This window comes from Vulpes lagopus, chromosome 5, assembly GCF_018345385.1.
Source record: "Vulpes lagopus strain Blue_001 chromosome 5, ASM1834538v1, whole genome shotgun sequence".
NCBI classification, from domain to species: domain Eukaryota; kingdom Metazoa; phylum Chordata; class Mammalia; order Carnivora; family Canidae; genus Vulpes; species Vulpes lagopus.
This window is the reverse complement of record NC_054828.1, coordinates 102673164-102693973: the sequence shown is the minus strand read 5'-3', so window position 1 is coordinate 102693973 and position 20810 is coordinate 102673164. Positions and strand designations below refer to the sequence as shown.

Genomic DNA, 20810 nt, shown 5'->3' with positions numbered 1-20810 from the left:
AAATGTTAGAAGTGCAGGACGCCTGCGTGGCTCAGTGGTTGAGCCTCTGCCTTTGGCTCAGGGCATGATCCCAGAGTCCTGGGATCGAATCCCACATTGGACTCCCTGCATGAAGCCTGCTTCTCCCTCTGCCTGTGTCTCTGCCTGTCTCTCTCTCTCTCTCTGTGTCTCTCATGAATAAACACAATATTTAAAAAAAATAAATGTTAAAAGTACTGACAGGTTAGAAAGTACTGCAATTAAAAATATGTGTAAGAGGGATGCTTGGCTGGCTCAGTGGTTAAACGCCTGCCTTCAGCTCAGGGCGTGATCCTGGAGTCCCAGGATTGAGTCCCACATGGGGGTCCCACATGGGGCTCCCTGCATGGAGCCTGCTTCTCCCTCTGCCTATATTTCTGCCTCTCTCTCTCTCTCTCTCTGTCTCTCATGAATAAATACATAAAATCTTATAAAAATAAAAATATATGTAAGAAATGGAAAGGGAAAGAAGCAAGCAGAATAAATTCATTCATAACTGAACAGATGGGGGAGTAAAATATACCACTAAAAACAAACCATAAAATAAAAGGTTAAATAAGAAAGCAGGGACTAAGAGCATTAAAAAAATACCCAAAGAAATCTGAAACATAAAAACCAACACAATACATAAAGAAACACAGATTAATATTGTACACATAAAAATTATAATATAAAACAATATGACAGAATAAAGACTAATATCAGTGATACCAATAATTATGAGTGAGCTTAACTCACTTATTAAATGAAAAAGATTTTCAATTTTACTCTCAAAGCAAGCTCCAACTATATGCTCTGTGCAAGAGACACATCTAAAGTGATTCAGAAAAGTTAAAATAAAAAGACAAGCAAAGGTATTCAGGGCAAATGGAAACATTAAGAAAGAAGATTTATGATCCTGGTATCTGATTGAGTAGAACTAAAACTACAAAAAGAATTAAATACAACAAAAGGGGGGTAGTTTTAATGCTAAAGCCACAATTCACAATGAAGATATAAGAGCCTCCAAATAATATAACAATTACTGTTATAAAGCAGAAACTTTAGGACATGCAAGAAGACATGCACTGAAATACATTAATAATGAAACTTAAATAAACTACTGTCAGGAAAAGGCAAGGTAAATGCACAGAAGATATGTAACTATGTAGAAGACTTAAAAATGTCACCATAAAGGCAGCCTTTAGAAAGGCAGCATTGAATTTTATACTCTGATAATCTAAAATGTACCTTCTTCTCAAGCACACATGGAATATTTATAAAAAATGATCATATATTAGGTCACAAAGAAAACATTAGAAAGTTTCATAATTAGAAATCATAAAATCATTCTGATTACAAACTATCAAACTAGAAATTAGAATTAAAAAATATATACATAAAATAAAAAAAAAAGACTTTCCACCTAGAAACTAAAAAAGCCTTCAATTAAATACCTCTTGGGTAAAGGGCAGAAATGCAAACTTAAATAATGGAATGTAAAAAAATAATAATGAAAATACTACATATCTAAAGCAATGAGATATATTTAAAGTGGGGATTCTCAACTGGGGGTGATTTTAGCCCCCAGGGGTATTTTTCAATGTCTGGAGATGTTTTTGGTTGTTATGGGTATGTAGAGGCCAAGGGTGCTGCTAAGTATTCCTCAATACACAGGATAGAACCCCCCAATAAAGAATTACCTATCCAAAATGTTTATAATGCCATGGTTGAGATAACCTGACATACGGAAATTAGGAGAAAAAAAATCCAGAGATCAAAACAATATAGAAGAAAAATGAGTAAAAATAACAAGCTTAACAATTTAAAAAAAGAACTACAAAATAAGCCAAAGAAAGCACAAGAAACAATATAACTGATGCAGAAATTAATAGAGAACACAAAAATAATAGATCTAATTAATAAACCCAAATATTAGTTCCTTAAAAAAATTAAAACAAACCTGTAACTAGCTTAACCAAGAAAAAAGAATGAATATAAGAAATAAAAATAAGAAATGACAAGAATAACCACCAAAGAGAACAATGTTTTTAAAAATCATGAGGCTACTTTCCAGACATCTATAAAAATGAATCTGAAAATGTAGATGAAATGGATAATTTCAGAGAAATACAGTTTACAAAAATTTACTTAGAGGTAGAGAACTTAGAGTAATTTTGTATAAGAAATAATTTGTGGTGTGTGTGTGTATGTGTGTGTGTGTGTGTGTGTCTGTGTGTGTGTTTAATCCCACAAAAAGCACCAGGGGCCAACTATGGCTTTGACTACTGTGTGTGTTGGTGAATCCTCTTTCTAAAACACAAGACTAGTCAAAATTGTCAAAAAAACAAAACCAAAACCAACACAAAACAATTTGGGGGCTCTGGAAATCAACCAAAGGCAAAAAACAAATTGAGAAGTATTTATTCATGATACATTAGAACTCCACTTAAGGACAATGGGCATCTGTGGCTTCCTACCCGGGTCTGCTTGCCATTCTTTCTCTATCCCCATCCTCCAGCTCAGCAGGTGTAGCAGTTCTACCACTGTGAACAGGCCATAAACCAGAAGCCTTACTCTAAGAGAAAATGTGCTTGATATGGCTCAAACCTGTGACAGGCCGCAAACCTGTGAAAATACTATCAGTAAAATCCTTAAAAATTCAGTAAGAAACAAATGGGGAAAACCCCCACAGCTTTGCAAGCCTAAGGGTATGGTTCCTGTAGGGGTGAGCTGCAGACTAGCCAAAAATTTATGGGAGGATCCTGGAAATGTAAGAACCATGGAAGAGTTAGGTTGGCTTTACATATCTCTGGCTAACTGGGAAACTATGAGGAATGCACAGGAAAGATAAAGGAAGTTAAAGCTGAGGCAGATTTGAGGACTGACTGAATTATGAATATGCTCTTCAACCCACACACTGATCCATTGGGAAAGGGTGAAAGACTATGGCTAGAGTTGTTTAAATACCACTGCTGCCCAAACTATTGGTGACCACTAAACTATGCAGACAATGGTTAGTCCTAGAGAGCCAGGCCAAAAAAATTAAAAACTGAACACAGACAACAATAGTCACACCCTCAGAAGGAGATAGATTCTGGAATACAAGCAGGTTACAAAAACAGAAACAAAAGCAACCCACAAAATTTTCCTCAGGGGGGAAAACTGGAATCCAGCATAGATATAATATCTAAAGTGTCTAGTTTTCAATTAAAAAAAAATGTGACATGCTAAGAAAAAGGAAAGTGTGATACTCAGGAAAAAAAGTTAATAAAAATGGATTCTGAATGGATCTAGCTATTTTATTTAGCTGACAAAGACTTTAAAGCAACAATTATAAATTTGTTCAAATAATTAAAGCAATATAATTTAAAGAATTAAAGAATTATATGACAATGATTTAATAAATAGGAAAGCTCAACAGCAACAAAAAAATGACAAGTTTAAAAAAAAAAAAGAACTAAACAAATTTTTGAGTCGAGAGGTACAATTGAAATAAAAAATTCCCTACATGGGCTCAAGAGCAGATTTGAGATGGCAGAAGAAAGACTCAATGAATCTGAAGATATATTAATGGAAAAAGACCAATATCCAAGAGAGAAAAAAGACTGAACAGAGCCTCAGAGGCCTGTGGTACAAAATCAATAGTACCAACATAAATGTAATGACATTCCCAGAAAGACAAGTGAGAAAAAGGGGCAGAAGAAAATATTGAAAGAAATAATGGCAAAAAAGTTCCAAGTTTAATGGAAAATATTAATTTACAGATTCAAGAGCTAAATGAATCTCAAGTAGGATAAACATTAGGAGATCCAGCTCTAGATACATTATAGCCAAACTGTTAAAAGCCAAACTGTTAAAAGCCAAAGATAAGGAGAATATCTTGAAAACAGTGAGAAGGATCCATTCACATACAAAGGAACAATAAGCTTAATGACTGATGCATCAGAAAAACAGCAAAAAATCAATAAAACAAAAAGTTGGTTCTTCAAAAAGATCAATGAAATTGATGAATTTTTAGACTAAGAAAATAGAGAAAAAAATCATTCAAATCACAATCACCTAGAGAAATTAAAAATGGTTAACAGAATATTATGAATAGTTTTATGCAGCCAAATCAGACAATGTGGTTGGCTTAAAAAGACGAAATATCAAAACTGACTCAAGAAAGATAGAAAATCTGACTATGCCCATAACAAATGAAGAAACTGGATAATAATGAAAAATAACCCACAAAGAAAAGGGTCAGATGGCTTCATAGTGAATTCTACCAAACATTCAAAAAAGAATTAATACCAATATTTACGAACTAGTCCTAAAAATAGAAGAGGAGGAAACATTTCCTAACTAAATCCATAAGGCCAATATTCCCTTGATACACAGTTAGACTAAGAAATTACCAGAAAAACTACAGATTATTATTTTTATAAATATAGACACAAGAATCCTCAATGAAATAATTGGCAAACCAAATCCAGACACATATAAAAAAGATTATATACCATGAATATGTGGAATTTATTTCAAGAATGCAAGTTTGGTTAATATCTTTTTTTTTTTTAAAGATTTATTTATTTATTTATTCAGAGAGAGAGAGAGAGAGAGAGAAAGGCAGAGACAGGCAGAGAGAGAAGCAGGCTCCGTGTAGGGAGCCTGACGTGGGACTTGATCGTGGGTCTCCAGCATCACACCCCAGGCTGCAGGTGGTGCTAAACCGCTGCGCCACCGGGGTTGCCCAGTTTGGTTAATATCAATGTGTAACACCATAATAATAACAGAATAAAAGACCCAACCACATGACCATTTCAATAGGCATAAAAAAAAAGCATTGACAAAAGCCAACACTCACTCATGATAAAAATCTCAACAAATCATGAATAGAAGGGACCTTCCTCAAGGGCATATGTGAAAAATGTAGTTAACGTGTGAAAAATGTAGTTAACGTGTTTAAAGACAATGCTTTCTCCCAAAGACTGGGAAAATGATTTTGCTTTTACCAATTCTATTTAACATTGTATTGGAAGTTCTTGCCATTGCAATAAAACAAGATAAATAAATTAAAGTTATATAGATTGGAAATGGAAAGTAAAGCTGTCATTACTTGGAAATGCCACGATACTGTATGTAAAAAAAACCCTAATGAATCTATAAAAAAGCAACTTGAACTAATGAACATATTTGCAATGTAGTAGGATACATGATCAATATAACATAATAAATTGTGTGTCTATGCAATAACAACAATTTGGAAATGAAAACAATTCCACTCATCATAACATTAAAAATAAAACATTTAGAAATGAATTTAACAAGTGAAGTGCAAGATCTGTACATTGAAAATTAAAGGAGAGATAAATAAAAGGAGAGAAATGTCATGGTCATGGGTTGGAAAACTCAAAATGTCAGTGCTCCATAAATTCACTGACAGATTAAATTCAATCCCTATAAAAATCCCAATAGACTTTTTTTGGGGCTAGAAATTGACAAGATGAACCTAAGACTGATATGTAAATGCACAGTACCAGGAAGAGCCAAAGCAACCTGGAATAAAAACAAACTGGGAAGACTTACAATACTTGACTTCAAATTTTACCATATAGTTATAGTCAATCAAAGGATATGGCACTGGAATAAAGATAGACATATATATTAGTGAAACATTCAAGAAATAACCCTTTTTATTTATTGCCAATTGATTTTGACAAAGATGCCCTGGCAATTCAATGAAGACAGACTATTTCCAACAAATGATGCTAGGACAATTAGTATCCACAAGTAACAACAACAACAACAAAAGCCAAAAAAACCTTAGATACCTTACACAATATACAAAAATTAACTCAAAATGGATCATAGACCAAAATGTAAGAGCCACAACTACTACTGACTTCTAGTTTAAAAAAAAAAAAAGGAGAAAAATCTTTTTGACCTTAAGTTAGGCAAAAATATCCCAAGAGATGACACTAAAAGCTTGATACGTAAAAGAAAATTGATAAAACGAATTTATCAAAATTACAATCTTTTGCTCTTCAAAAAAAGAAAATGAAAAAACAAGCTGCAGACTGAAGAAAATGTGAGAGAAAGGATTTGTATACACAATATATATATATATACAGTACTCTTACAATTCAACAGGCAGCCAGATAACCTAAGTTAAAAATGGACAAAATATTTTTTTCAAGTAAATTATATCCCCAACATGGGGCTCAAACTCAGAACCCCAAGATCAAGAGTCACATGCTCTGCTGAGCCAGCCAGTCACCCTAAAAATGGACAAAAGGTTTCAAGAGACATTTCACCAAAGAAGATATACAAATGTTTAATAAGCACATGAAATAATGCTATTAGCCATTAGGAAATGTAAATTAAAACCACAATGAAAAAAAAAATAAAACCACAATGATACTTCTACACACACACCAGAATGGGTAAAATCCAAAAGACTGACAATATCAAGGATTGATAAGGATGTATAGAAACTGAAACTCTCACACATTAATGGTGGGAACGTTAAATGGCACAGCCCCACTGGTAAATAGTTTGGTGATATCCTAAAAGTTAAACATAAAACATAAATAACAATTCTACTCTTTGGTATATACTCAGGAAAAATAAAAATATATGCCTGTACAAAGACATGTATGCAGGTGTTTATAGTACCATTATTCATAAAAGCTTCAATTGAAAACAATCTAAATGTCCATTAACTGATGAATGAAAATCCATGCAATGAAATACTCATTCAGCATTAAAAGGAAAGTATTGATTTATTCTATTATGTGATAAGCATAAAAAAAAAAAAACAACTGAAAACATATGCTATGTGAAAGAAGCCAGACAACTCTCCTCCCACCCCCCACATATTGTATGATTCCATTTACATGGAATTTCTAGAAAAGGCAAATGTGCCACCGAGAAAGACCCAGGATTTCCTTAGTGGTACTGTTGCCTGAAATGCAAAGCCTGAATTGAATCATGAGAAAAAAGTAGAAATAATTTTGACATCCTACAAATATCTGGCCTGTGATTTTTTAAAAGTGCTAAGGTCATAAAAGACAATGGTCAAGGCACTGTTCCAGAAGGAAGGAGACTGAAAAGACATGAAAATAAAATGCAGTGTTGATCCTGAAATGAATCTTAGAATAACTATAAAGAGCAATACTGGGATAATTGGTGAAACCTAAATATTGACTGTGGGTTAGGTATTAAATTTCCTGATTTTGGTAATCTGTACTGTGGTTATGTAAAAACATGTCCTCATTCTTAGGCAGTTTACACTGAACTACTTAAGCATAAAGGTACGTGATGTCTGTAACTTACTCTCAAAAGGTACAGAAACATTAAAAGATACAAAAAATTAATTACTCTCAAAAGGTATATAAAAAAATTGAGGTACTCTCAAAAGTGAAACAGATGAAACTGGTTGAAAATATTTTTCACAGTCATTAGTGATGTTCAATTGAATTTATGTATCTCTTGGCTATGGGGCTTCCTGACTTCAAAATTTACCAAATATCTGACTGTTAAATTAATGAAATTCCGTGCACAAAGGCAAGAACAGATATAGAGTTGGACCCATTGGTAAATACAGAAAGATATCTGAGTGGGTAAGATACTTGAGTGGATCATTAAATTCTTTGAAAGTTTCCTATTTTATTTCCTTAGTCTGAAGAAAATGATGCACATAGAAACAGAAAACCCTGGGAGGCAGATTATTTTCCATGACCGTATCACAAAGCAGGTCCTAAGGGCTCAAGCAAGCCTATGGAATACACTGGGGGAAGAAAATTAAGAAAGAGAGAGTAATGGGGTGAAAACATACTTATTAATTTCCTGATCTTAAATTTATAAGAAACTGGTGTAAACAGCGGTGGTAGGAACAAGGGAAGCAAAGAGAGGCATTTTCTTTTTTTTCTTTCTTTCTTTTTTTTTTTTTTTTAAAGGGAGGCATTTTCAAGACCAGGCCAGCCAGTTAAATCCTGCAGGCTTAAAGCCACAACGTGCTATGTTATTTATTACTGTTTCCAATGCAACCAAACCTGCACTATGCATGTTTAATAGAACTGATCAGGAAAAATGGGCTGCGAAAGGATTCTGCATCTGTCTTAGGAACATCATACTGCATCACAGAACTTCAAAAGTACACACACACCTGTTGACAAACTTTTTTTTTTTTTTTTTAAGATTTTATTTATTCAGAGAGAGAGAGGCAGAGACACAGGCAGAGGGAGAAGCAGGCTCCATGCTGGGAGCCCGATGCAGGACTCATCCCGGGTCTCCAGGATCACGTCCTGGGCCGAAGGCACCCGGGCTGCCCAACAAACTCGTCCTGACGACAGTACAATCATATTAATTAAAAGCATCCCAGGAAACCAGAAGACCATGTAATTTATATAAGCCAGGAAACTGGTTTTGTTTAAACCACCACCACCACCACATTTCCTATGTACGCGTACCTGGAAGCGTGGCCGAGTCCGCTTGACCTCCAGGCCTCTAAAGGGGTCTCGACCCCCAAAGGCAGCGCAGCCCGGCGGCCGCACGGGCCCGGCCTCCCGAAGCGCAGGCGCGCGCCCGCGGCCCCTCCGCCCTCCCCCAGGCCCCCGGGAGCTGCGGCGGGGTGGGGGCCCTCAGGAACGCTCCCTCCCCGGGAGCGTGCACGCAGACCCCACTTCGCTCTCCCCGAGCCCCGGGCCCGCCGGCAACCGACTTACGGCGCGGACCCGGGGCGCGCCCCCGCAGCCTCGCGCAGCCCCGCGCAGCCCCGGCCGCCCCAACCCTGGGCGTCGCCGCGCGCAGGCCGCCCCCCGCACAGCCGCGGCGGAGCGCTCGGCCGCGGCGTCTCCCGGGCAACCGGACGCTCAGCGCGCGCGGGCCGGGCGGCTTCCGGAGCCTGCGGTGCCCCCGCCCGCCGCCGGGGGCGCCCGGCCGCCTGCCTCCCCCGGCGGCGGGGAAGGGAAGGGCTGGGGCCGTGGGTGGGGGCGCGAGCAACCCCTGGGCGGAGCCACGGCCGCGGTGCAGACGCAGCAGAGCTTCTGCTCCGCAAGCCCGACGGCGCCTGGAGAAGGCGCTCAGGAAACTTTAAAACGACTGGCGGGTCAACGCCGGGAGTGTGGGAGGCGCCCCTCTCCAAGGCCCGCGGCGCACCGAGAATGAAGCGCAAGTGGATGTTGCAAACGGGCGGTCTCCCTGCCTGGGCGGGGACCTTCAGTCTGTCAAATCCTCCGTCCTGAGTACTTTCCAGTCTTGCTCTTGTGCAAACGGCTCTTCAGCGGAGGTCTGGAGCTGCTCCTGACCGCCAGCCCCGGCACCAGCGCGGCACGCTGCTGCCCACCTCAGCGCCCAGCGCCGCGTAGCGCGAAGCGTCTGGAGCGGGTTCCCACGAGACGCACTGGCCGCGCGGTGGGGGAAACCGGCAGGCCAGGGTGTGAGGACCGCTCTCCTGAAGTACACGTACTCACGCCGGGCAAGATCGTTTTTGCCAAAGCTGACTCTTCTTGTTCCCAAGTACGAACTTAAAAAAAAAATTACTATATGTTAAGGAGCACGTACATACTTTGTCTAGCATCAATAAAGCGGTCCTCATTGTGCCGGATTTAGGGTGACCATACTTCCTTCCGCTTCTTCCTTCGGGTGACTGACTGTACCCCTTTCCTCATCTTCCATTTTCCATCTGCTTTCATCTGCTTAGAAAATACCAGAAACCACCTTTATCTCCTTCCTCCTTCAAGACCAAGCACGTTCCCAATAAACTCAAGTCTACATGAACTCACATCTATTCATTTCTGTACCACTTCTGCCCCCCTCCTGCTACGGAAAATTTTCTCAGTAAGGATTCAAGTAGATCACCTCAACACAAACCCAGCGGCCTGGTTTCACGGCCGTGTGTCTGATCGCTGGGGTTCCCAAACTGTCGACTGCGGAGCTCCTAGCTCCCTTCCTCATTAGGAAGCTCTCCACAATCAGGCCCAACCTTGCTTTTTAGCTTCCTGCCCCGTTGCTATGCTCCAGGCACCCCAAACTGAGCTCAGCTGCATTTACCACTCTTTGAGGAACGTGCATTCGAGGTCCTTGAACTTTGGTCTAGCCTACAGCTCGCTGACCTTTTGTCCTGCACTTGATAAACCCTTCATCAATTAACAACCTGGTTTATATATAACTTTCCACTAAAGGCTTTTTCCCAAAGCATAATTAGGTGCAGCCCTTTCTTTGTACCTTTCTTTAAATTTATTTTATTTTTTCATCCAAGTGGGCTCCTTGAATACTGGAAATGCTGCTTTTTCTTTTTTTCCAGTGCCAGTGAGGTGCCTGGATACACTGTAAGTGATATATAAGTTAGTGAGTATTCACAAAGTAAAAAGTCTTTGCAATGAGTTTTGACTAGACTTAATAACCTTTAACTGTAAAGTTATTTTATGCAAATCCTCTTATTGTAATACAAAAATACTTTGAATAAAGAAAATGCTTTTTGGTAAAGCAAAAAATGGAAGACAGGAAGAGAATTTCTCTTGTTGCAAGAGATGGTGGAAATCAGAATTTGAAATCTAACTCCTGGAGAAAAATGCTTAATGTGTTTTAGAGGGCAGTGGATATACTGCTTGTATTTTGTGTAATACATACTTCAGTAGTTAAGCGTATATACACTTTGAACCAAAGTGGCCTGGGTTCAAATCCTGGCTCCACCACTTTTCAGCTATATTATCTTAGCAAGTTATTTAAGCTTTCTGTGCCTTAGTCTCTTCATTTGTAAAATGGCATTAACAATAGCTACCCACTTGGGCTGTTCTGGGGCTTCAGTGGGACAATATATGTAAAGCATGTAGAATCACACCTGACAGAGATACATGCACTGGACTCTTACAATATTCCCTCAAATAATACTTTTAGTGCTTACCCACGATTTTGTATAGCACGCATTTTCATATTTCTTCTAGTAATGGTGAAAACTGCTGTCTGTCCTGTTTCCTGATCTCTCCTGTAATCAGTGGCACACTTGCCAGCTGAATGACTGCAACAGGCCCAGAAACAACTGATCTCATTCTTCTCAACACTAGTGTCTAAAAAACTAGCTAATAAAATAGGTAGCTTGAACTTCAATGAAGCTGAGATACATTGCTCCAACATTTCAGTGTGTCTCTTTTCCTTCTGAATGAATACAGATCTTTAATCAAAAAATATTAGGTGAAGCCACAAAATTTACACTTTTAAGAGTCATCAAAGATTATTCTGAGGCATGTGATCCTTGGACCACCGTCAGAAAAATGATTTAAATTCAGGTCAGCCAATGTTTCCCACATAGGGACTACACATCAGAATAATCTGTACGACTTTATACAAATGACAGGTTACTTGGGCTTGGCCCCCAAAGTGTGATTCCATGGGTCTATGTTGTTTAAAAGCCCATGAATAACACACAAACCAGCTGTATATTTTCTGGAAATAATTCTAGGTGTTTAAATATGATTTAATATGACAGTTAAATATGATTGTTAAATTTTCTGAGATGCGACCCTATATATATAACTTACAGGACTTGGAAACTAGAAAAAACAGTGGTCCAGAAAAAGGATCAACAACTTGGTCAATAAATGCCAAGAACAAAATCTTAATTTCTTGAAAGTCTATTCCATGAGTCTTTCTTTTTCAAAAAGTCAATGTTATTCTGGCAAAGATGTGTTTTTGAGTCATTATTCAGTCATTAATGCTAAGATCAGTGACAATGTATTTATTTGGGAAAAGTGACACATATATACAACCGCTATGATTATTAACACCTATATGATTTAGAAGTCATGTTTTAGATAAGAAAACTGTTCTAGAGTCAAGTAAATTACCTAACATCACACAAAGGGTGGTGACACTACCAAGAGTAGAAATGGTGCCTCATGATCCACCATCCAGTTCTTCCAATCTAATTGTCCCCTTCTTTAACTTCCAAAACTGCATTCCAAACACGCTCCCCTTCCTTTCTGTAACCCAGGAGTTGGCACACTTTTTCTATAAAAGGGTCAGACGGTAAATGTTTAAGGCTCTGTAAGCCATACAGCTTTCTTGCAACCATTCACCTCTGTCACTGTAGCACAAACACAGCCATAAACAACACATAAATGAGTATGTGGTGCGGTGTTCCAATAAAACTTTATTTACAAAAACAGGTGGTAAGCAGGATTGGGCTGAGGTATGTTTGCTGACACCTGCTCCATAAGACTATGAATGTTCAATTAATTTTTCTGATCGGAAAGTTGAAAATTCTATAAAAGATGCCCCGTTATGAAACTGAGATGACACTTCAAATAAAAATATGATCTAAGGGACATGAAGTATTTAAGGGGGTATTTAAAGAGTCAACGCAGAATGATTAAAAACTGTTTTTCTCCTTAATATATTTTAGTCTTACTCCATATAAGCCAGATGACAAGCTACTATACAACCGCATGTTAAAAAACGTGTTTATTTTACACTATGTACAATCAGGAACATATTTAAAAGCATTATCAATTAAAATAAATGAAGACCACAAATCACAATTTAGTTTGTTCCTAGTGTATATATCCACATTAAAATATAAAGAACATATACCAAAAAAGAGCCAAAGTGTGCATTTTGCTAAAACTTGGTATATACATATTCCATTGGAAAAAAGCAATCAAAAAGGACTTTAAACCAAAACTAAGTTCCTGTGATGTGTAGTAACCATTATATTGTTTATATGAGGTAGTAACTAAATTATTTTGGCCATGTGTGAATACTCTAAGTCAAAAGAAATATGAAAATGATCATAAAATAAGGCCAACCAAAGCAAAAATTTCACTAGAAATTTGAACCACTCCATTCTATGGAATGTTATAGTTCTTCAATATGATTATATGAAATGTTTAGTGTGGACTCTTTAATAAAGCTAATTTATCCTTTGTGCATACTGTGCATACTGTAATTCTGACAACAACTGCAGTGTTATATCACGGTACCGCTATTCTGTGATTCAAAATTTTTTCAAAGGTATGTTTTTAAGCACAAACGATCTTACAGGATTCTGCTTAAATATAAAAAGACCAGTTACTACAACAGGTGGTTAATTGGTTTGTTTCACATAGAAAACAATCCAAATACATTTAAAAAAAGATATTGTGGAGCCAAATGTGTATTGACAATGTCACAGCTTACTTTTGTGACTTAATACATCACATATCGATATTCTGTGCAAATATAAACACCAGTGTACTTGCATTAAAATTAAAAACAAGATTATAAAATGATTATAGCCTCCATTACAATTTTGAAAGTTACAAGATTTATATTTGTATTACTAAATTACATATAATAAAAATACAATAGTGTTAAATGTACTGTTTGCCAGCATCCCATTTTGTAATATAGCCACACCCAAGAATATACTAAGAATTCTTAAAATATTAACCCCAGTTGCATTTTTCATCAACATTTACATTTGTACAGATAAGACGCTTACTTGTACATCTCATAAAAGTACATTATCTACATAAATTCTTAGTGTATGTCTTCAGCAATATGAAGTTTCACAGAAAAATACTGCCCATATGTACAAAGATTACATAACAATGAATTAAGCACTTGTGTGGTTCAATATGCTAAATATATCCATACCACTTAAAACAAAAAGGCTCCCCATCTTGTCTCATGCCACAATAAATTACATGTAACTGAAGCCAGGTCACTGCAGCTTTTGTACAGCTTCAAGCATTCATCAATGTTGCGGCAGTAGTGTTTGTTCTTTCTAGAATTAACTGTCCAAAGCACAGACTTCCTCAGTAACTGTTTTCATGGCCCGCCAGGATGTATAAGTTGCTATTTGCTGTGGGGTTATCAGTTGGCCTACTTTCCAAAACCACGACCCTAAAGTAATAATAATAATAATAAATAATAATCAGACAAAAAGTTATTCTTGAAAACTAACGTTAGCAGAAACATTTTCCATTGCTTCTTCATTTTATGCCTCTATAAATGCTGTTTATTTGATTTGTGGACAGAAAATGATTTGCAAATCCCTATGATTACAGAACCAGTTCCAACCCCAGGAAGTAATATTGCTACCCATCATCTCCCACCTCTAAGCTGGTGTTGTTCTAAGGGTCAGAGGTGGAGAAAACCTGTATTTGGAATAATTTGGGGAACTTAATTTTTACCAAGTATAAAATCATCTGTCGTTCAAGAATCAGAAAGTATATCAGAATAGAACCCAAAAATTCTATGTGGCACTAAAACCAAGAAGTTTTATTTGTTAGCATTATGGTATTTCCTCTTTCTCACCCTGTAAATCATACTTTAGATAGCACATTTAATGCAAAATTAGTACTGACAGATTGATATATTCCTGTTACTTGGAAGATCAGGCACATTTTATAACTTTCTGACTTGTGAATTCTTCAGTGTGAAAAATACAATGTTGAATATATCACTGTAGAAATTTCAATTCCCTTGAAAAAGAAATCAGTTTCATGCTGGATTTATAAAATGCATTTAGTACTATGTATTTAACACAACCCATTCTCCATACCTGTCAGATCCAAGCAGTCTGAAAATTCTTGTGTTATCTGAAATTTCTTGTGTTACCTGTTCAATTAAAATATAAACTTAATTTCTGGAATTAAAGGCACAAAATTTTATATGGGCATTTAATTTATAGCTCTACTGAAAAGAAATATAATTCCTAAGATGAAAATAGAACCCTGCATGATTGTTAAATCAGTACATAAATACATCAGAGTTTGTTAGTCTATGAAAAATGTGCTTAATTTTCAATTAATCATAAAATAGGAGACTAGGAAAACCATTTACTTATTAATTATAGACCCTGGAAAAATTTAAAAGCAAGCACCTAGACCATTTATCTATCAGAAACCTCTGTCAGTTATGTTAATACTAACAGCAAGGCCACTGAAGCAGCAAGCCACTCAGATCTGGTTCTTTTATTTCAAAGGCTGTGCTGTGGTATGATGGGACAAATTCGAGATTGGAATTTGAAGCCCTGCTCTCCCACTTATGGGAGTGTCCAGTTACGACACTGGACAAGGTTATATAATTTCCTGAAAATAGTTTTGTCTTCTGTAAAATAAAAAGAGAAAAATCTCTACCCTGCAGTACTGTGCAGTGTTCTTAGAAGCAGTAGTAGGTATAATGCCTAGCTAAGGCAGTGCTCAATAGATGATTTTTCTTTCCCGTATCTCCCCCAGTCTCCTGAAATAGTATTTTCTGAAGGCATGTATCCTTTAAGAAGTCCTCAGTGTGGCAAATTACCAGTTGGGAAGTTAAAGATAAGTCTATGGGAGAAAGAAAAACCCACCATTTTTGCTTACTAAATGCAAAACATTCTAAATTATAATGGCAGTAACTTCTCCCCACAATGTCATAGGCTGAAAAAACCATTTGATTTCCAAACTAAATGCATTCTATTAGTACCTCGAAAATTGGTTATTCTGGAAACACTAAGGATTCTCACTCTCTTTTGGAACCCAGCACATCTGAAGGCTACAACCTGTTAACTTCAGTAATATTGGCTCACCATGACTTGATCTTCAATGTGTTTGGGGGTTTGCCTACTAGAAGGACCTAACATTTTTGGAGGAGCAGTATTCAGTACAGGCTGTTGGCACAGTTTGAAACAGCCCCTCAGGTGATTTTTTTGGACAACCTTTTCTTTTTCTGAAACTGCTCTCTTGTATCCTGCCCATGGTGTCTTTCTTTCTCTGCCTAGTGTTTATTAGTTGCTGACTATTCTTATCTCCCGCTCAATTCCCCCAGGTGATTTTTCAAACTTCCTGAGAAGCCCTTTTGTGGGAATAGCTACTAGAAACATATTAGCTATGAAGTTTCTTTTCTTTCATTTAAAAATTTTATTTTTAAGCAGTCTCTACAACCCAACTGGGGCTCGAATTTATAACCCTGTGCCTTGGCTAAAAGCCGCATGCTCTACAGATGGAGCCAGTCAGATGCCCCTATGACTTTTCTGGAATACTTATTATAAGCCAGGCATTATGCTAAGCATATTACATGCTTCCTTTCATTTAATCTTAATAACCCAAAGAAGTAAGTACTATTTTGTTATCTTCAATTCACAAATGAAAAAGTATAGGCAAAGAAAAATTAAGTGACATGCAATGGCCACAGTTATGAAATAGCAGGATGGAGACTTGAATCCGGTATTTTCAACTCCGGAACTCATGCACATGGTAACTCTGCTATAATGTCCACTTGGTTAGAAGACATACTTTGAGCTTAGAATGATAGTTTAGAACACAAATGAGCTACTTTCTTGCTTCCCAAGGTTCTCTTTTCCCTCTACTGCTCAAGTGAAAGTTAAACTATTGAGAGGGGTTTGGGGACTGAGAGTTTCTGGTGACTTAATTTGCCAATATTCTTAGGGGCAAAACCACATCTTGCTCACATCTGTAACCCCAGTGCATTCTGGTGGAAATGCTGAGCAGAACTGAGTATGTCACAGGAACTGGGAGTTAAATTGTTCCTGGAGCTAAATTAAGGCAGGAAGAAAGAAGTGGGGTACCTGGGTGGCTCAGTCAGTTAAACACCTGACTCTTGATTTCAGCTCAGGTCATGGTTTTAGGGTTGTGAGATTAAGCCCCATGTTGGGTTCTGCACTCTGCCTGGCATTTTCTCTCCCTCTGCCCCTCCCCCAATGCTCATGTTCTCTCTCTAAAATAATAAATAATAAATAGAATCTAAACAAACAAAAACCAGACATACAATTTGCATATCTCTACCAAAGCATCTATAGAAAAGGAGGGGAGGAGCCAAAGAATCTTATAAATGTCAAGTGAATACGGGTAAGAGAGACAACAGGTAAGGCAGTTGAAAAGGAATGTGCAATCCTTTACTTATAAGCCTGCTCTGGTCATTATTTCTGAAATACAAAGTAGAAAGTTGCCTCAAGACAGAGCCAGCATCTACACTCTTGTTCCAAGTGTGGTCTGGGAGAGTTGAAAGAAAATCACTTTTAGCAGTATCAGGAAATTCTTGTTCTGAATGTAGGAGTATCTGGTTGCACATGAAATATGCACTGGAGGGATCCCTGGGTGGCGCAGCGGTTCGGCGCCTGCCTTTGGCCCAGGGCGCGATCCTGGAGACCCGGGATCGAATCCCACATCGGGCTCCCGGTGCATGGAGCCTGCTTCTCCCTCTGCCTGTGTCTCTGCCTCTCTCTCTCTCTCTCTCTGTGACTATCATAAATAAAAAAAAAAAAAAAAAAAAAAAAGAAATATGCACTGGAGTTGTCTGAGTGAATGGAGAGAGGTGCTGCAGAGTATGTGCTATTAATTTAATTACCAGGCTGGATACAGTAAATATTAATAAAGTGAGCATACCAAGTATTCCTCTATTAATTAGGAATTTTTCAAAGTTAAAGAAAATTATTTGAAGTAGAATTTGATAGCTTCATGACTATTTAATGGACACAATTTTTAAAAGCTTACCTCATTAGATCTAAAACTTCTACCTTGCATTCCATGTTTCCAGAACGCTAGCACACTGTCTTGTAGGCAAACTAGCAGGCAAGAACAGCTCAGTTACTGTTAATAGTACAAAAGTTCAACCAATAAGCATCATTTTGTCCCTCTATCTTGTATAGCAATACTTCATTTAATAACGGTCAGCTATTCCATATTTACATGGCATCTTTACTTTTGAAATGAAAAATACACATATGCCAGATAGAACTTATTCAACTTTTTGGTAGGAAAAAAGAAAATTCTTCAAAAATATTGTTTTGTTTCTAGAAATTTTTGTTTTGATAAAATGACAATATTTGAAAATAAGGTGTTTCAAACACCTAGAAAAATATGAGAATAGCACAGAAACATATGCATTTACTATTTAACTAGCAAATCCTAACATTTTGCCATATTTGCCTTTTGTTTTAAATAAAAACAAATATAGCTGGCATCCACATACAACCTCCTGTAATCCCATTCCAGTCCTTCTTCCCTCCCTGACACATTATTCTAAATCTGGTGCTTGGGCAGCCCGGGTGGCTCAGTGGTTTAGCACCACCTTCAGCCCAGGGTGTGGTCCTGGAGACCTGGGATTGAGTCCCAGGTCAGGGTCCCTGCATGGAGCCTGCTTCTCCCTCTGCCCGTATCTCTGCCTCTCTCTGTCTCTCATGAATAAATATAAAATCTTAAAAAAAATGCATATTTAAATACATACTTTTGTGTGTATTCAGCAAGGAAACGTCCAATTTTGTTTCTCGTAGACAGCCAATTGTACCAGCATCATTTGCTGAACATCCACCATTTTCCACTGACATATTATGCTTATAAATTTCCATCTATATATAGGCCCATTTCTGAGCCTTCTCTTCTAGAGCCACTGTTCTATTTATTTATCCCTGTCTTGCTTGAGCCCACACTGTCTTAATCACTATAGCTTTCTAAAAGTTTCAACACTGATTAGGGCAAGTATTCTTTGAAATGTATTTTACTGTTCTTAGCCTTTGGTTCTTTCATATGAATTTTAAGATCAGCTTATCAAGTGGCATAAAACATCTTATCAGGATTTTTATTATAAATGCACCAAATTTGTGGTTTCATTTATAAAGAACTGACACCTTTCTCATATTCCGTCATTCTATCCATGGACATGGTATAGTTCTTCATTTGTTCAAATCGACTTTTATGTTTTTAAACAATAATTTTAAACAATTTGGAATTTCCTAGATAATGACCTTAAACATATTCTGATTACATTTAATTCCACCTATTTTATTGCCATTGTCAATGAGATCTTTTTTCCTTTCAAAAATTTCACAATTACTGGCACACTGAAAAGTGATTCATTTCTGTTAGTCACATTCAGCAACTCTGAATTCTCCTAGTGGTTCCTGTTTAGAGAGCTGTACATTCTATATAGATAATACCATCAGCAAAAAAGGATCTTGTGTTTCTTTCTAATCCTCATAGTTTCCTTTCTTGTCTAGTAAGATGTTGAAATGTGATGATAGTAGGTATTCTCACCTTGTTCTTGACTTTAATGGGAGAGTTTAACCATTAAAACATGAATATTTTAAAATATACTTTGCTAGATGAAGAACATTTCCTTCTATTCCTAATTTGCTAAGAAGCTGGGTTCTTTTTTTCTTAAATCACGAATGACCTGGATTTTACTCAATGCTTTTTGTCTATTTACCAAAAAATTATGTGATTTTTTGCTTTTAAAATTTAGTGTGCTATATTATATTACATAAACAAATTTTCTGATGCTTAACTATCCCTACTTTCCTGACATAAAGTCTATTATTTGATGATACAGAATTCTATTTGTTAGTACTTTAGATTTTTTTCGAAATCTATTTTTGTGAGACTGGATAATTTTGTTTTCTATGTTAATCTTGCTTGACCTTAGTATCAAGTGTCAAACACTCATTTGTTCAGCATTCCTTCTCTATCAATAATCTGAAATAGTTTGTATAGATAGAGATCATCTCTTTTTTTAAGGGTGGATAAAAATCTCCTATAAAGCCATCAGGCCTTAGGTGCGGAGAGTCTTGGTTACCAGGCATCTCAAGCAAGGAGCCCAGCTCTGGTTCCTATCTCCTGTGGGATACTTTTCATCTTCTTTATTACCAGGAGCCCTAGCACATCTGTTGGCTTCAGGCCTGCATACTGCTTTGAGTTTCTGTTCTTTATCTTACTCTTTGGCCCTGACCTTGTGTTTTTAAGCATGGATTCCGCTTTAACATCTTGAAGAGATTTCCCTCATTATTATCATCAGCATTTGCTTGCTGGCAGAGAGGCATTCTAATTGGAGGACAGAGTAAAAATAGAGTAGAGCCAGGAATAAGACAACTGAACTATTTGCTCTCGGCCCTACCCTCAATCAACATATATATGTGGAAATATCTTTCACTGATAACAAGACCAAAAAAATTGTCTAGTTAAATACTGAATTAGCTCTCCTTCATTTTTCCAGCACCATCTCATATATGATCATTTTTACCTACTTTTCTGGAATGTAATCATTTTAGAATACTGATTCTGTAAGAAATCTTTTTTCAGAAAACACTCTAGTCAAGCAAAATGTGAGAATGATAAGGAGATTCCATGATCTCATTATGGAGATGCTTAAAATGCTCTGATAAGCAAATACAACAGCAAAAATATAACAGAGTACCCTAAGTCTGAAATTTTCAAGTATTTATAGGGAAACTACAGGAATTTGGAGGAATGGGAATTCACAACTGTGTTATGAAAAATAATATTTAATTATTTCTTTTGAAATGTCAAATCTCTAAGGAGGGTAGCATTATTTATAGATTATATCAGTTATTAACTATTTCAGAGAATTATAAAAGACTGCTACTGACTTATGTTCTTTATATCCTGTATTTAAAAAAAATGTGTCCTTAGTAATATTGTTCTATAGTTTCAAATAACTATCATGTAAGTTATCTTAAGTAGCTCTTACTGAAATCATACAAGAAATACAAAACTTTTACTTACCTATTGATTCAATCTGGAAATCAAAGGTGAGTTCAGATGATAGTTTTCTGCTAGATTTTAATCTTCCTTGGAGATTTACTATTTTGATACAACCTAAAGAAGGTAGGGAAAATTCACTCAGAAACCAAGATTTAAAAAAAAGTGTTAAAATAAGGTGTTCATAAAGAAAAACTTACAGTCCAAGCATACAAGAATGGTATCTCTCTCCAGTTGGGTTACGTGAGTAACATTTGTCTGTGGGCTATCTGTAATACAAACAAACTCAATAAACTTACACAAAAAAGTAATATTGAAAGCACAGAAATATAAAAACAAGAATTCTGAACATCA

At 36.9% G+C, this 20810-nt stretch overlaps 2 protein-coding genes across 10 annotated transcripts in view; both read right to left on the bottom strand.

The window, feature by feature from the left end:
* CDKL4 (cyclin dependent kinase like 4) overlaps positions 1-10045 on the bottom strand; it is a 53941-nt gene extending 43896 nt beyond the window's left edge. The window contains exons 1-2 of one of the 5 annotated variants that reach the window (XM_041756865.1): positions 9768-10045; positions 9551-9677 (exon numbers count right to left, since the gene is read on the bottom strand). The gene's annotated coding sequence lies outside the window, so the exon portion shown is untranslated. Of the gene's footprint in view, positions 1-8453; positions 8590-9550; positions 9678-9767 lie in introns of those variants that run through there. The other 4 variants (XM_041756864.1, XM_041756867.1, XM_041756866.1 and 1 more) reach the window with 4 other exon arrangements.
* Positions 10046-12113: 2068 nt separating this feature from the next.
* MAP4K3 (mitogen-activated protein kinase kinase kinase kinase 3) overlaps positions 12114-20810 on the bottom strand; it is a 185161-nt gene continuing 176464 nt past the window's right edge. For 4 of the 5 annotated variants that reach the window (XM_041756085.1, XM_041756087.1, XM_041756088.1 and 1 more), the window contains 5 exons: positions 20657-20725; positions 20481-20573; positions 17457-17527; positions 14528-14583; positions 12114-13866 (listed from right to left, as the gene is read on the bottom strand). In XM_041756085.1, the coding sequence (XP_041612019.1) occupies positions 13779-13866; positions 14528-14583; positions 17457-17527; positions 20481-20573; positions 20657-20725 (377 nt within the window). In that variant the 3' untranslated portion in view covers positions 12114-13778. Of the gene's footprint in view, positions 13867-14527; positions 14584-17456; positions 17553-20480; positions 20574-20656; positions 20726-20810 lie in introns of all 5 variants that reach the window. The other variant, XR_005987929.1, reaches the window with a different exon arrangement.